The 18,052-nt window shown below is 31.8% G+C and overlaps 1 protein-coding gene across 1 annotated transcript in view; it reads right to left on the bottom strand.

The window, feature by feature from the left end:
* Positions 1-18,052, bottom strand: part of LOC136035343 (5-methylcytosine rRNA methyltransferase NSUN4-like) — a 43,185-nt gene that overhangs the window by 21,004 nt on the left and 4,129 nt on the right. The window contains exons 2-6 of the mRNA XM_065717091.1: positions 17,656-17,756; positions 16,265-16,510; positions 8,446-8,629; positions 2,163-2,452; positions 41-165 (exon numbers count right to left, since the gene is read on the bottom strand). Coding sequence (XP_065573163.1) covers positions 41-165; positions 2,163-2,452; positions 8,446-8,629; positions 16,265-16,510; positions 17,656-17,756 — 946 coding nt within the window. The remainder of the gene's footprint in view (positions 1-40; positions 166-2,162; positions 2,453-8,445; positions 8,630-16,264; positions 16,511-17,655; positions 17,757-18,052) is intronic.

Genomic DNA, 18,052 nt, shown 5'->3' with positions numbered 1-18,052 from the left:
GAAACAAACAAGAAAATATATATTCTTAACTATAACTTACGTAAGTATTCCAGATTGGGTTTCCGGTAGAGTAATTCGCTCCCTTGAACGCGATGGTTTGAATATATTGTTGTCATTTTCGATGACTGAATGTCGGTCTGTTTGACACGGGACATCGGCTAAAACCTGAAAGAAGAGGAAATAAGCTTAAAAAAAAAAAAAATTCTTTTTTAAAAAAAAAGAAAGCAGCGGTATGATTTATCCTGAATATGTTAACAAGTCTCTTCAACAAGGTTTTGATGGAGGTAAACTTCGCCAAGAAAAAACGACAGGCAATATCGTTATGTGAATTCGGGCTGGTATGTGTCATTAAAGGCAAAATCCTCCGAAGTCTTCAAAAAGCTCCTGTCTAAAAAAGAATACGCTAAAAAAAGAATGTTTTTGGGAGTTTAATGGTTATATATTTGCTTTTATATTAATACTCTTATCCACCCATTCTCGTTTAGAAGGAATTTTATTCTGAAGATAAAATGTTGGAACGCAAAGTCAAATATTCTACTCAAACTTAACAAAAGCCATGTGTAGAAATTCTTTTTGTTAGATTATTCAATTAGTGTAATTTTCACTAAAATACCAATAACACCTAGACAGAATCATTTTTTACCTCCTCGATCCTTCTTAGGTCTATTCATATCGGAAAAACTCAATTTTCTAAGATTTTTCTTTTCGTTCTTTCAAAATTACGACCTTTTAACGCAGTATTTTTATCAGTGTTGCCACGCAAAACCATGAAAATCAATTAACAAAACTAATTAGTTGAATTTGACAATGCTTTTTGTCTATTTCAAAATCATCAATCTGTAGATTCCTAAAGACAACTAAACCTTTAAATGAAAGCTGCACCTGCTTAAGCTTTCCGGAAATTTTTCCGTCTTTTTTTTAACGGTTTAAAGAAAAACTTTTGGGAGCATACAGAGGGTGTGTCCTAAATATATCCACCTTGGAACTCCGACGATGTCGGTCATTGGAGGTTGTCAAGTCATTTCACGGCTGTGCAATTTGTTTGTCGTCTTCTGTGACTAGTGTTCAATATTCTGCGATGTCACGAGTTTTCACAAGCCAGGTTTTGATGGAGGTAAACTTTGCCAAGAAAAAACGAAAGGCAATGTCGTTATGTGAATTCGGCCTGGTACATGTAATTAAAGGCAAAATTCTCCAAAGTCTTCAAAAGTTCCTGTCTAAAAAAGAAAAGCTTTTGGGAGTTTATGGCAATTCATATAGAGGCTGTGTCCTAAATATATCCACCTTGGAACTCGGACAATGTCGGTCACTAGAGGTTGTCACGTCATTTCACGCCTGTGCAATTTGTTTGTCGCCTTCTGTGACTAGTGTTCAATATTCTGCGAGTCACGAATTTTCAAAATCGAGGGCTCTCTTGATTGTTCTTGATTCATGTGCCATGTTTCAGCTGCATTAATTAGTATTGGCATAACATTGCTGTTAAAAGGTGTAGCTTCAGGCGAAGAGGAAAATTCTGAGACCTCCATATGTGACGTAGATTGATTTAGCTGTCCTATTTTGGTGAGTACTTCTTTCACTGTCGAGTTCTCGATGAAAGTTCCTATTATTTGAACTGGGTTCCTAGTATTCAAGAACGAAAAATAAGTTTAACGAACTTATTCAATGTCGTTTAAGGGATAACAGTCGCCATGTTTAAGGGACAGAAGAGCTGTCAGCTTAAAAAGTACATGATTGGAGGGGGCAGCAACCCCTTTATATACGAGTATTTTCCTTTCTCGTTAAGTTTTGATGTCATTGCATACTTCCAATTGAAAAACCTATTTTTCATATATTCAATTCATGTCCGTTTTTTTATATTGAATATTACTTTAAATGAATGAATCAGCAGCCCTCTCGAAGACCTTTACACTAGTGAAAAGGGGAACCTTTATAAAATTTTCCAAGGGGGAATCTGAAATACTGAGATTTATTTTTGGGCTGTGGTGTGCAAATTTCTCAATGAGAGGGGACCAGGTCATTAGACAAACATCACTCCTTATGGAATAATTCCAACTTAACTAATTCCAACGGTTATTTAATTGTAAATACTGAAACTAATTGAGTGCCACTGAAACAAATTAGAAAACCAAGTAAAAACAACATTTAAATAAAAAAATATATACTTTATCAAACGCATCAAGTTCTGTCCAATGTTCAGCTTTGATTGTGGACGTAATTACTTTAGTTGAGAGGCTCTCTTCTAAATTACCCACGAAAGATTTCAGCACGTTACGTATTCGTCTCACCCTTGCCTTGCTTGCATCATTCGCAATAATTAGGGAGGGGTGCATTGTCTGTAGCATAACGTACATCTTTCCACCCGGAGCACTGCACATATCAAGAACCGATTGACCAGGGTTAATTCCGAGGGCAAGAACAGGTAATATTGACGCTCCATCCATGCAGTAGTAGCCTATAAAATACACGGAGATTACACCGACCCAAACAATTATAGGCTACAGATATAATTATGTAATATAATTTTAATAATATAATTATAATTATAAAAAGTAATAGGCTACAGCTAGCGCTAGTTTTTGCGATTGTCATGCACCTTTTATTTAAAAATTCCGAGCAAAGGCCGCAACACTAATAAAGAAAGCGCCAATACTGACCAAAAAATAAACAAACTATTTCGTGAAAATCCAAAATTCGAAAAAAAAAAAAAAATACAAGGCTGCCAAAAAAAAAACAAAACTGTAAACTAAGAAAAATAATGATGCTTATTTGAAATAAATAACAATAAATAGATTCTTGACTTATTCATAGCTTCCTTTAAGAAATAAAAAAGTCATTTTTTAAATAGAATAGATATATTTTATATGAACATATCGTAAATAATGAATATTTTGGAATTAATTGAGCAAATTTCATGAAAAGAAAAAGATCGTTTGCACCTCTCAAAATAATCAGAAAAAAAAAGAAAACATGGACCCTTTTGCCCCTTGTATGAATATAGAATTCGTTCTTGCCATACAAAGAGCTGTTGTTTATGTGCGTGCACCTCAGGGGCGTAGCTCCGCAATTTTTATTACTTTAAATTACCTTAAATCGCATTTACAGCGAGATAAGGTGGACTGCATCCTCCTGTAGAAGATCTCGCTGTTGAATTGAAGAGGTGACACAATTAGTGGGTGTGATGGGGTGTGGCGTCCCACTGGTACTTCCATTCCGCGTTACTCCACTCCAAATCAACTGCATTTTTGAAAGAATTAATTGATTCGCCAGTGAGAGTCTCAATGGAAAGACTGCTCCAAGCTGAGACAGCAGGTAATGAGAAAAAGTTCGTCCTCTCTCTGCGTCTGGTGTGCTCCTGTTGCAGCTTCATTAAGTGGCCTCGTGTCATGGTGGCAAGGGAGGGAGTAAAAATGGAGTTAGCCAAGTTGTTTTGGTGCATTTTCTTGACAAAAATGACATCTCCTCTGTGCCGCCAGTAAACCAATGTGAGTATCTTCAGGCGATGCAGACGTTCAGGGTAGGGAAGCTGTTGGTGTGGGGCACAAAGCTTAGTTGCTCTTCTCTGTACGCTCTCTAGGGCTGCCACATCTCCCTTATTGGTGGGGCAAGAGGGTCTACATTCATATAGTCAAGGGGCATGGGTGTATGTTAGTTTTTACCTCCAAACTACTGAGGAGCGCAAGTGCCCCCTTCCCCCAACGACGCCACGTGTGCACCATCCAATATTTTTTCTGCAATATTTGGTAGCAACTACAACATAATGAATATATAGCATATTATCCAAAAAAGAGGATTTCAGGTATTTTATCTTCTTTCATTTTCGAAGCAAAGAATCAAAAACTACAAAGCACTCTCTCAACACAAAAAAAAAAAAAAAAAAAAAAAAAAAAAAAAAAAAAAAAAAAAAAAAAAAAAAAAAAAAAAAAAAAAAAGTTTTCAAAAACACACTTTTGGAAGTACATACCTTTCTGCAAACCATCATAAATTTTAAGGATTTTGGATGAATTTAGAGAATGGACTGAAAAAAAAAAATTACTATTAAGCCGTTACTATAACGATGTACTACGCATTAACTTGTTATTACATTATCATGTTTTACTCTAAACATATGCATTAAAATGTTAATGGATTAAAATATATTATACGAGGAGATACATTAAGATACTATGATTAAACTACTACTAATACGATTTATTTTGAATTGTTTTTTTAAAAAAAACTACAGTGAGTTAATAATATGTTAATAATCAAAAATATATTAAATATCAAATACACCGAAAAATACGCAAAATTTTCTTTAATTTTTTATCAATTCCTATATTAAAATTTCGTTTTTCTATACCAACTTTTCAACATTGCCTTAATCAAGGTTGATACACTACTACAGGCGGAGCTGCAATCTATTTGACCGTTTTTGAAGAAATCCAGAGACCCTTTTCCTCTGTTCTTTGCTTTTTAGGGACAAATGGGGCTAGATCGTAGGTATAATAGGGCTAGTTCTCGCAGCAAGCCTCATCAACTCACTCAAACCTTCTTGTGTAACGCGTGAAGAATGCGCTGGAGCACTGTCAAGATGGAAGGGAATTGTACTTTAGCTTTTCTATATACTTTTTTAGCTTTTCTATATTCTATATTAGAGATATCTATATATTCTATATCTATTATTAGCTTTTCTATATATTGTTATTTAGCTTTTCTAAATACTTTTTTTAAGATAATTGTGTTCTCAATTTCCTCAAATGTATACATAATAGATTACTGTGACAGTTTATCCACCTTCTAAAAACAATAAAAATCCTTAAGGGTTAAAAAAAACAGTTGCCATTACCTTGTTAAAAGAAAAGTGTTTTCTGAATGATCTTTGTAAGTTATTGCATAAAATCTAAAACAAAAAGTGAACAAGTTCTCACCTTTTTTTAAATAAGCCCCTTCAACTCACCCACCCCCCTCCATCATTGCTTCTGGATCATTATAATGTTCTAAAAGTGTTTACTCATCTATTTCTGACGTTTTCCTAAGTTCTGCTAGCGTCTGACATGGGTTTTGATCATGATGTCAAATTCAAGAATGTGAAATGTCACATTTGTTACATTCAAGAATTTGACAAATGTGTCACATTTTTGGTCTTTAAACTTCTTCGGTGTGCCAGAACGAGTCTGAAGTTAAAAAACGTTACCGGTGAAGAGTTGAAACCAGTCTCCGCATTTCGTATTCGATGGAAGATTATCCGACGTGTTAATTCTTAACACGAACTTTGAGTGCTTCAGCTTAAAACTTCATCTTTCTAACGCAATAAAATTCCCTACAAATACACTTTATCTGGCAAGAAAAAAACAAGACATTTTTAGGAGCAATAATAAAATCTTGTTTACACTGAAGTGAAAAAACCTGCACTAAGATTCAAGGTCACATAATATAGTTCTTTGCAATGGCGTCATCGTTTGAAATTTTATGCACAGAGTACTACTAATGCCATCTTTAAAGAAACGGCAAGAATTTATTCAAGGTCCTTCGAGATGGGACAGCCCTAGCTGAATGGATGTCTATCGGGGTGAGGGCTTGAATCCTGGTATGGCAAATTCTTTGGCTTGGGGTGGGAGTAGTGATATGACTCTGCAAGCTGAGCCATCGCAACACGCAGAGGGCAAAACCCCAGCGTACATTTCTCTTCAGGTCCTTCTAATAAAACCTTATTAAAACTTGTTATAAACTGACTAATGCATTCAAATGGTATCATATTAACACATAGATCACACTTTACAGTAGAGAAACAAAAAAAAAGAAATTTAATATTTTCAGTAGAATATGGCAAATAATAATTTCAGCACAGAGGGCAACTATTTTGATCTTTTGTTTTGTTCAAAATTGAGTTATTAACTAAACCTCTCATGTTTTTATTAATGTGTTATCATATTGTTTTGGTTGAACATCAGAAAAATTTTATCAATGAAGAAAAAAAGATTGGCATGGGCTCGAGTCCTGGTATGGCAAATCCTTTGGCTTGAGGTGGGAGTCATTGATGTGACTCTGCAAGCTCAGCCACCTTAATACGCAGAGGGCAAAACCCCAGCGTACATTTCTCTTTAGGTCCTTCTTATAAAATCCTATTAAAACTTGTTATAAACTGACTAATGTATTTAAATGGAATCATATTAACAAATATGTCATACTTTACAGCAGAGAAATAGAAAAAAAAGAAATCTAATATTTTAAGCGGAAGGATTAGAGAGTTAACCAGATATTAACTAATTAAAATTATATACAGGAAATACTCCATTAATGTCAGCATAGGGTGGGGTTAACACTTATTATGAGCAAAGGTTGCTTATAAAGAGAGAGAAATACCACAATCTTCAGCCAAATATTGTTAATATTACCATATAATTTGTACTTTGCTCATACCGATTGGATTATACATATTGTGTACAAAAGTACCAGGATTGGGGCCAAAAATAATGAAAAGAAAAGAGGATGAAAAAGTCGTATGTAGGCTTCTACAAACCTCCCTTTAACTCAATACAATATTTAACCCGCACTCAATAGAGATTAATGCATTTACTTTTCACAGGGCTGTCGACTGAAAAGGGCTCTGATTGGTTGAAAGTGATTGCATGACATAACTTCCAACCAATCAGGGTCTTTTCCATTGAATTCTAATTACGGCAAATTCTATTGAACGCGCCATTATATCATTCCTAACTCTGGAGTTATACTGGTTTCCCAAAGAGTCTATTGCATGTTTTGGCGTTGCAAAATAGACCCGTCACAACCGTAGAACAATGAAAGAGTAATAAAATCTGGGACTGAATAGAAAGCATGATCAGGTTTTTTCTATTAACTAACATTCATTCTTTAAACAGCATAGCTAAAATCAGTTTCTCCATCAATTTCAATTTCGATTTCTGAAATCTGGGACACAATAGAAAGCATGTCATATAGAAAGCATAATCAAGTGTTTTCTCTTAGCTTATATTCATTCTTTAAACGGTATGGCAAAAATTAGTTTCTCGATGAATTCCACTTCTAATTTCTAAAATCTGGGACTGAATAGAAAGCATGATCAAGTTATTTCTAATAGCTTACATTCATTCTTTAAACAGCATAGCTAAAATTAGTTTTTCCATCAATTTCAAATTTCGATTTCTGAAATCTGGGACAGAATAGAAAGCATGTCATATAGAAAGCATGTCATATAGAAAGCATGATCAAGTGTTTTCTCTTAGCTTATATTCATTCGTTAAGCGGTATGGCAAAAATTAGTTTCTCGATGAATTCCACTTCCAATTTCTAAAATCTGGGACTGAATAGAAAGCATGATCAAGTTATTTCTATTAGCTTACATTCATTCTTTAAACGGCATAGCTAAAATTAGTTTCTCCATCAATTCCAATTTCGATTTCTGAAATCTGGGACAGAATAGAAAGCATGTCATATAGAAAGCATGATCAAGTGTTTTCTCTTAGCTAATATTCATTCTTTAAACAGCATAGCTAAAATTAGTTTCTCCATCAATTCCAATTTCGATTTCTGAAATCTGGGACAGAATAGAAAGCATGTCATATAGAAAGCATGATCAAGTGTTTTCTCTTAGCTTATATTCATTCGTTAAACGGTATGGCAAAAATTAGTTTCTCGATAAATTCCACTTCCAATTTCTAAAATCTGGGACTGAATAGAAAGCATGATCAAGTTATTTCTATTAGCTTATATTCATTCTTTAAACAGCATAGCTAAAATTAGTTTCTCCATCAATTCCAATTTCGATTTCAAGAATCTGGGACAGAATAGAAAGCATGTCATATAGAAAGCATGATCTTAGCATGTCATATAGGAAGCATTAGCTTATATTCATTCTTTAAACAGAATGGCAAAAATTAGTTTCTCGATCAGTTTCCATTTCCAATTTCTAAAATCTGGGACTGAATAGAAAGGACGTAATATAGAAAGTATGATCAAGTTTTTTTCTCTTAGCTTGCATTCATTCTTTAAACAGCATGGCTAAAATTAGTTTCTCGATCAGTTCCATTTCATGGACTGAATTAAAATTGTTTTCTTAAGCGTCAAGGACACAAAGAAAAGTCTTCTTTTAAGTAAACGCTTTGCACCGTGTAGTAAAACACGTGTTTTTAAGCAAACCTACATATTTGCCACCCTAGGTTGTCAAAATAACTGGTTGTCTTCAAAGGGAATGGGAGTCAATGTTCTCGGGAGTGGTTAGTCTTGAAGTCTACCTCGAAAGGCATAATGAGCGTCATTTTGCTTTACAACGATACTAAGATACATAGTGGAAGCATTTATCATGTGTCAGCTCCAGTAATTTTATATCGTGTTTCTCTTTTGAAGAATAATTTAAACCACATTTTTCTTTGGAGGGGAGGGGTCATCTACAAGCCTTATCTTTTATACGCACCCCGACCACCTTTTATTTTAGAGAAATTAGATACTTACCAGAAGTATTTAAAACACCATGTCTAGGCTCAGGTAATTCTTCGTCATTTCCCTTTTCTCTTGTGTAAACATTCAACATAGCAGGAAAGCTGATTGGTTTTCCTTTAACAACTTTTACTTCATAGTCAAAACATGATTGGAAGTATTTCATCTCATCCAGAGGCTCAGCTGAATTTTCACCTCCCTTAAAATGTATAAAAGTATTACTAAAAAAAAATGATTACTCCTTTTATGGAAGGATAAAAACGTCACAGCACTCAATGAACTACCGGCTGTGAACTGAGCCTGAGTCACGGCTATGCAATTTGAAAGCGACTTTGCGGTATGAATTCGTTGATTTAGACCAGGCACTTGATGATCCACGTACAAAATTAGCAGAAACATTCGAATGGTATCAAGTAGAAGGTACTCCCGCTTTTAACTCCACTTTTGTGGAGAGGTTATAATTCCAAAGTGTTTGATATCCCGTTACTCACTTTCAAATGAAGAGTTAATAAAAAGTAAAGGGGTTTTCAAATAAAGGTAAATAATGAGGTTAAGACCTAGGAAAGCATAAATGACACTCATGCCATAGTTAGGGTACAAGGGGGACGAATTCCCAGTTCTTATATCTAGTAGAAATATCCAAAAAACGATATAAGTGTGGTAAATTTCTTGGTCCCCATTTTTGCGACATTCGAACAACCTTTCCTTAGTCAGTCTCCAAACACCAAACTTGGCACCCTGTTGTGGTGCCAGTTTGCCCCTGGTCCCGTCCCCCTTCCTCTGCATAATAACTAAGAGTTTGAAGACTTCTCCACCCCTTACCTCCGTATGCAAATGTATTTGTATATTTTCAGTATCCCCTTGTATGCTCCGTAAACCACAGAGACTTAAAATTAAGCAAGCTTCTTTCGCACTTAAACAGAGAACAGATAGCGCTAACAAAAATGTCAATCGATTTTGTAGGATCCGAAGTTACTCTACGATTAATATGTTGACGAAGTTCTATTCATTTTTTGCATATATTCATTTTTTTGCATATATTCATTTTTCATGGTCAAGTTTTTGCATATATAAATTCTTTTGCATACATATTGTCGAGAGGTCAATACAGGAACAAGAAAGGCCTGGGAAGCGAGACTATGGACTACTGATCCATGATCAATACCTAGTAAAAGGATTAAATAGTACGTTTAGGACTCCTGACTAAAGGCCAAATTGTTACAGCTAGAGATAAAGTACAACTGACCATTCGGGGTTGGTTTTATCATTTTTTGGAATCTGTGACGCTTTTAATCAAATTTAATATTAATAACAAAGCCTATGAATCAATTAAAAGCCGAAATGCGCCTGACTATGTCTCATAAGAAGAATAAAACTCCTTGTACTTATGTTGTCTATTGAGCTATATGTTGAACTGAACTGAAGAATTAATTCTGCAAAAATGATCGATGAATGAGCGAAGAGTACTTAGTATCTGTTGTCATACATCTTTATGCTCTTAGCGTAAAAACAAAAATCTTTTGGTAGAAGCAAAGTTGAACGTTATCAAATATTTACCGAGATCGACTTTTTACCGAGATCCACATCAACAAAAATCTTTTGGTAGAAATGAAAAGTAAAGTTGAACGTTATCAAATATTTACCGAGATCAACTTTTTTGTTAGAAATAACTAAAAAAGAGGCGAAAGCCTCCATCTTTTCAAATGAAACAATAATTTATATCTGAATTCTTCACTCTAATTAAGTGAGAGAGAAATTTAATCGTAAGTTTTACGTCTATAAGCGGAACACTGTTCGACTTACCCAATTACGCGAAGAATGCAATATTGAAGCTTCAATCCTACACAAACTTGGAATTTATCCAGAAATGTGACTATAATGTGGCTGGTAATTACGTTAAAAAGAGTCCTTAGCGAAAGAAAATGGTTTTAACCCGTTATAAACAAAGAATGTTGTGAGGCAGCTAGGGTTTTTTGTAAGAAGGTTTTTGGTATAAAGTCCGTTTTCCGTCAGCATTTAGCTTTACGCTTTTTTAAAAGAATGTTATTGGTAAAAGAAGCATGAATTTCTTAGGCTACACAGTGTAGGCCAATCCTTAACTATAAGTTAAACAATCTTTACAGAGTCTTAACAAATGCAGCAGCAAGTAAAACATTTTTATGAATTGGCATTTTTTATAACTTTGGGTTATTTATTGGAATTATTTATTTGAAATTATTGAATTTCATTACAACAAATGCAGCAGCAAGTAAAACATTTTTATGGATTGGCGTTTATAATAAAGTTGGGTTATTTATTGGAATTATTTATTCGAAATTATTGAATTTCATTATTACAAAGGCAGTAAAAAGTAAATCATCTTTATGGATTGGCGTTTTTCAACTGTGAGTTATTTATTGGAATTATTTATTTGAAATTATTGAATTTCACTATAACAAAGGCAGTAACAAGTAAAACATTTTTATGGATTGGCGTTTTTCATAACTGTGGGTTATTTATTGGAATTATTTATTTGAAATTATTGAATTTCGGTACTACAAATGCAGCAGTAAGTAAAACATTTTTATGGATTGGTGTTTATTATAAAGTTGGGTTATTTATTGGAATTATTTATTTGAAATTATTGATTTTCATTATTACAAAGGCAGTAACAAGTAAATCATTTTTATGGATTGGCGTTTCTCAACTGTGGGTTATTTATTGGAATTACTTATTTGAAATTATTGAATTTCACTATAACAAAGGCAGTAACAAGTAAAACATTTTTACGGATTGGCGTTTTTCATAACTGTGGGTTATTTATTGGAATTATTTATTTGAAATTATTAGATTTCGGTATAACAAATGCAGCAGCAAGTAAAACATTTTTATGAATTGGCATTTTTTATAACTTTGGGTTATTTATTGGAATTATTTATTTGAAATTATTGAATTTCATTATAACAAATGCAGCAGCAAGTAAAACATTTTTATGGATTGGCGTTTTTCATAACTGTGGGTTATTTATTGGAATTATTTATTTGAAATCATTGAATTTCATTATAACAAATACAGCAGCAAGTAAAACATTTTTATGGATTGGCGTTTTTTTATAAATTTGGGTTATTTATTGGGATTATTTATTTGAAATCATTGAATTTCGTTATAACAAATGCAGCAGCAAGTAAAACATTTTTATGGATTGGCGTTTATTATAAAGTTGGGTTATTTATTGGAATTATTTATTTGAAATTATTGAATTTCGTTATAACAAATGCAGCAGCAAGTAAAACATTTTTATGGATTGGCATTTTTTTTAAATTTGGGCTATTTATTGGAATTATTTATTTGAAATTATTGAATTTCATTATAACCAAGGCAGTAACAAGTAAAACATTTTTATGGATTGGCATTTTTCATAACTGTGGGTTATTTATTGGAATTGTTTATTTGAAATTACTGAATTTCGTTATAACAAATGCAGAAGCAAGTAAAACATTTTTATGAATTGGCATTTTTCATAACTGTGGGTTATTTATTGGAATTATTTATTTGAAATTATTGAATTTCGTTATAACAAATGCAGCAGCAAGTAAAACATTTTTATGGATTGGCATTTTTCATAACTGTGGGTTATTTATTGGAATTGTTTATTTGAAATTATTGAATTTCGTTATAACAAATGCAGCAGCAAGTAAAACATTTTTATGGATTGGCATTTTTTGTAAGTTTGGGCTATTTATTGGAATTATTTATTTGAAATTATTAAATTTCGGTATAACAAATGCAGCAGCAAGTAAAACATTTTTATGGATTGATGTTTTTTGTAATTTTGGGTTATTTATTGGAATTATTTATTTGAAATTATTGAATTTCCTTACATTTCATAATAACAAATGCAGCAGCAAGTAAAAAAATTTTATGGATTGGCGTTTTATATAACTTTGGGTTATTTATTGGAATTATTTATTTGAAATTATTGAATTTCGTTATAACAAATGCAGTAGCAAGTAAAACATTTTTATGGATTGGCATTTTTTCTAAATTTGGGTAATTTAATGGAATTATTTATTTGAAATTATTGAATTTCATTATAACCAAGGCAGTAACAAGTAAAACATTTTTATGAATTGGCGTTTTTTATAACTTTGGGTTATTTATTGGAATTGTTTATTTGAAATTATTGAATTTCGTTATAACAAATGCAGCAGCAAGTAAAACATTTTTATGGATTGGCATTTTTTGTAAGTTTGGGCTATTTATTGGAATTATTTATTTGAAATTATTAAATTTCGGTATAACAAATGCAGCAGCAAGTAAAACATTTTTATGGATTGCCGTTTTTTTATAAATTCGGGCTATTTATTGGAATTATTTATTTGAAATTATTGAATTTAGTTATAACAAATACAGCAGCAAGTAAAACATTTTTATGGATTGACTTTTTTTTATAAATTCGGGTTAATTTATTGGAATTATTTATTTGAAATTATTGAATTTCATTATAACAAAGGCAGTAACAAGTAAAACATATTTTTGGATTGGCGTTTTTATAACTTTGGGTTATTTATTGGAATTATTTATTTGAAATTATTGAATTTCCTTACATTTCATTATAACAAATGCAGCAGCAAGTAAAAAAATTTTATGGATTGGCGTTTTTTATAACTTTGGGTTATGTATTGGAATTATTTATTTGAAATTATTGAATTTGGTTAGAACAAATGCAGCAGCAAGTAAAACATTTTTATGTATTGGCATTTTTTCTAAATTTGGGCTATTTAATGGAATTATTTATTTGAAATTATTGAATTTCATTATAACCAAGGCAGTAACAAGTAAAACATTTTTATGAATTGGCGTTTTTTATAACTTTGGGTTATTTATTGGAATTATTTATTTGAAATTATTGAATTTCATTATAACCAAGGCAGTAACAAGTAAAACATTTTTATGAATTGGCGTTTTTTATAACTTTGGGTTATTTATTGGAATTATTTATTTGAAACTATTGAATCTCATTATAACAAATGCAGCAGCAAGTAAAACATTTTTATGGATTGGCGTTTTTCATAACTGTGGGTTATTTATTGGAATTATTTATTTGAAATTATTGAATTTCGTTGTAACAAATGCAGCAGCAAGTAAAACATTTTTATGGATTGGCATTTTTTGTAAGTTTGGGCTATTTAATGGAATTATTTATTTGAAATTATTGAATTTCATTATAACCAAGGCAGTAACAAGTAAAACATTTTTATGGATTGGCGTTTTTCATAACTGTGGGTTATTTATTGGAATTATTTATTTGAAATTATTGAATTTCGTTGTAACAAATGCAGCAGCAAGTAAAACATTTTTATGGATTGGCATTTTTTGTAAGTTTGGGCTATTTAATGGAATTATTTATTTGAAATTATTGAATTTCATTATAACCAAGGCAGTAACAAGTAAAACATTTTTATGGATTGGCATTTTTCATAACTGTGGGTTATTTATTGGAATTATTTATTTGAAATTATTGAATTTCGTTATAACAAATGCAGCAGCAAGTAAAACATTTTTATGGATTGGCATTTTTTGTAAGTTTGGGCTATTTATTGGAATTATTTATTTGAAATTATTAAATTTCGGTATAACAAATGCAGCAGCAAGTAAAACATTTTTATGGATTGCCGTTTTTTTTGTAATTTTGGGTTATTTATTGGAATTATCTATTTGAAATTATAGAATTTCGTTATAACAAATACAGCAGCAAATAAAATATTTTTATGGATTGACTTTTTTTTATAAATTCTGGGTTATTTATTGGAATTATTTATTTGAAATTATTGAATTTCCTTACATTTCATTATAACAAATGCAGCAGCAAGTAAAAAATTTTTATGGATTGGCGTTTTTTATAACTTTGGGTTATTTATTGGAATTATTTATTTGAAATTATTGAATTTCGTTATAACAAATGCAGCAGCAAGTAAAACATTTTTATAGATTGACATTTTTTCTAAATTTGGGCTATTTAATGGAATTATTTATTTGAAATTATTGAATTTCATTATAACCAAGGCAGTAACAAGTAAAACATTTTTACGGATTGGCATTTTTCATAACTGTGGGTTATTTATTGGAATTGTTTATTTGAAATTACTGAATTTCGTTATAACAAATGCAGCAGCAAGTAAAACATTTTTATGGATTGGCATTTTTTGTAAGTTTGGGCTATTTATTTGAATTATTTATTTGAAATTATTGAATTTCATTATAACCAAGGCAGTAACAAGTAAAACATTTTTATGGATTGGCATTTTTCATACCTGTGGGTTATTTATTGGAATTATTCATTTGAAATTATTGAATTTCTTTATAACAAATACAGCAGCAAGTAAAACTTTTTTATGGATTGACTTTTTTTTTATAAATTCTGGTTATTTATTGGAATTATTTATTTGAAATTATTGAATTTCATTATAACAAAGGCAGTAACAAGTAAAACATATTTTTGGATTGGCGTTTTTATAACTTTGGGTTATTTATTGGAATTATTTATTTGAAATTATTGAATTTCCTTACATTTCATTATAACAAATGCAGCAGCAAGTAAAATATGTTTATGGATTGGCGTTTTTTATAACTTTGGGTTATTTATTGGAATTTATTTTTGCTGGTTTTTTACTTGAAGTTTTTTATTTGATATTATTGAATTTGGTTATTTATTTTTGAAATTTGAATTCAAAACTATTTTATTTATATAATAGTTTATTTACTAGTATATAATAGTTTATTTATTAGTATATAATAGTAAATTTGTTTGAAATTATCGAATTTGGTTATTTATTTTTGCAGGTTTTTTATTTGAAGTTCTTTATTTTGAGATAATTAATATCGTAATTTATATCGTAAATTTATGTCCTAACTATAAGTTAAACAATATTTGTAGAGTCTTAACAAATACAGCAGCAAGTAGAACATTTTTATGGATTGGCGTTTTTTATAACTTTGGGTTAATTATTGGAAGTTATTTTTACAGGTTTTTTATTTGAATTATTTATTTGAAATTATTGAATTTGTTTATTTATTTGAAGTTATTCAAGCAGGTAAGAAGTCATTTACAACATCAAGACCTACTGGTCTCGAAGTTATCAAATCCTTTTAACATTACATTAAACATGAAGAGATAAAAAATATGGTAATTATGGGAATTCGATCAAAATTCGGTTCAAACCTTGCAAAAAGTATTATAAAAAAAAAAAAAAAAAAAAAATAAAAACTACAAAAAAAAGAGAATAATAAAAGAGAATAACAAAAGAGAAAATAAGAAAATAAATTTTCTCAAAAGAGAAAATAACAAAAGAGATTATAAAAGAGAATAACAGTGCTTAACTAGAAAAACATTGATTTTGTAGAAGGCAGAAATAATTTCTACAACGCACCCAATAAAGGATGAATGAAAAACTAATGTAGATATACATATGACACTTCTGCGAGGGGAGGGGCATCACAGAATTTTCCTGAGGGGAGGGGTTAGAGACACAAAAGGTCATCTCTAAGACACGGCACTTTAATTACGCCAGGTGACGGATCATTACTAGCCTTAAGGGGGAAGAATTCCCCATTCCATGTGTACAAACTTATTTTTTTCAAATAGTCCTAAGCTGTCTTAATAGTCATAGCATTAATGTACACGCAGTTTACTAAAGTAGACAGAGGTTCACTATTTCTAACATAAATGACCAATGTTCCAGAGCGTATAGCTATGTTCCCACGCAACAGTGTTTTTTAATCTCCATATTTTGTATTTCTGTGCATTGGGTACGTTCTACAAAATACATTCAACTTAGGGTAATAAAAAATGTACCTTGATTTTCGTTGCAGGAAGGTAGTCCATCAAAATACTGAAGTCCTGACCTTTTGAAGGAACTATTACTCTCCCGAAATTCATATCCATCTCTTCTTTATCATCATCATTTATAGCCTGATATCTTGGTTCAGTGTCAACTGCAAAGATTCCTTTCTTTTCTATCACTTCTGTGGAATCTTTATTTCTATCTTCATTTTCATCAACATTTATCAACTCATCGCTAATGTTTATGCAGCCTTCGAGCTAAATTGAAAATTTCAAAATTAGTGGTTTTACCACATAGCTGTAGCACATGCTTTATACTCAAGTAACACCGTGGTAATTTTCAGTATTTTTATATCAATATTTCTTTTTTTACTGTATATGAATGTATTTCATATACAGATGCACCCTTGGCCTTGTACTTGACTTCTTAACTGGCCGAAAACAAAAAGTCTTTGCACTCCACGAAAACGATTCGGATTCATCATGGTCAGATACTTCTTGCGGGGCCCCACAAGGCACGAAATTAGCTGGAATAATTTTCCTGGCTGTAATTAATTCCCTGCTTAACCATCACGACGACTGTTACAAGTTTGTAGATGATCTGTCCATAGTGCTCGCTTACCTGGTCGAAAACACTATCATAACAAAGCAGTTTTCAGACCAGTTATTTGATCAGCTAAAGACCGAATGCTCAAGTCATGATCTTACCATTAACGTAGCCAAGTCGAAGATAATTCGTTTCAACCCTCTGAAGCGGAATATAGATATGCCTCTAGTCCCTTTCCCGATTGTGAACGAAATAAAAATCTTAGGAGTAACTTTCAATAGTGACTGTAGTTTCAGTGCCCATATTAATTCAACCGTCCACAAGGCTAATGCAAGCCTTCAGACACTTACCAAAATGAGGCGTTTTGGGTGTGATACTAAAAGCCTTCTCCATGCCTACACGTGTTATGTTCGCCCTTTGCTCGAGTACGCATGCCCGGTGTGGGGTCCATCTGCTATCCGCACAGCGTACCTATTACGCGACATAGAGTGCGTCCAGAAAAGAGCAACAAGGATTATACTCCGAGACCGTGGCATACCCTACGATCAAGCCCTCGCTAAATTAAATTTATCTCCACTTAAAGTCCCGCTGGAACACCTTATTCACCAATTTGGAAAATTCATCCTAGCCAATAAGAACCATCGATCTTTACTACCCGAACCACCCAATAGCCGAACTCGATTACGAAATAAACTTGAACCCCCTAAAGTACGAACCAATCGATACGCAAACTCATTTGTGCCTTTTTTCACATCAGTTTTTAATGCTGAGTTGTAGTGTGTGATTTTTGTTTAAATGTATGATTTTTGTGAAAAAACTGAATTTAGCTCTATGCTACGATAGTTTTTAAATATACCAATCTCTCTCTCTCTCTCTCTATTTGATAGGCATAATCCGTGCTTTGTCTAGGAGGCAAAAATTCATAAATGAACAGGCCTGGGCTAAGTGCCATAATTTCTGAAAATTAACATTCTTTTAAACCCAAATATAAAATTTCGTCCTTATCAGAATTTCAGGATATCAAGCTTCTGAATATTCAAATTTATGGATTATGTTAATTATAAACATAAATGCCTTTGATCGAACAGTTCATGCATTTGATTTGATGCATTTGATCAAACAGTCCAAAGAGTTCATGCAAGAGTTTCAATATCAATAGGTACACCAAAAGAGTTGAATTATAAAAATCCCAACTTATAAAGTTTATCCAGTTTAATGTAAACAATCAAAAGTTACGAGCCTGAGACTATTTG

The sequence above is a fragment of the Artemia franciscana genome, chromosome 2 (assembly GCF_032884065.1).
Source record: "Artemia franciscana chromosome 2, ASM3288406v1, whole genome shotgun sequence".
Classification (NCBI taxonomy): domain Eukaryota; kingdom Metazoa; phylum Arthropoda; class Branchiopoda; order Anostraca; family Artemiidae; genus Artemia; species Artemia franciscana.
The sequence above is the reverse complement of the archived record's forward strand: the minus strand, read 5'-3'. Positions and strand labels throughout refer to the sequence as shown.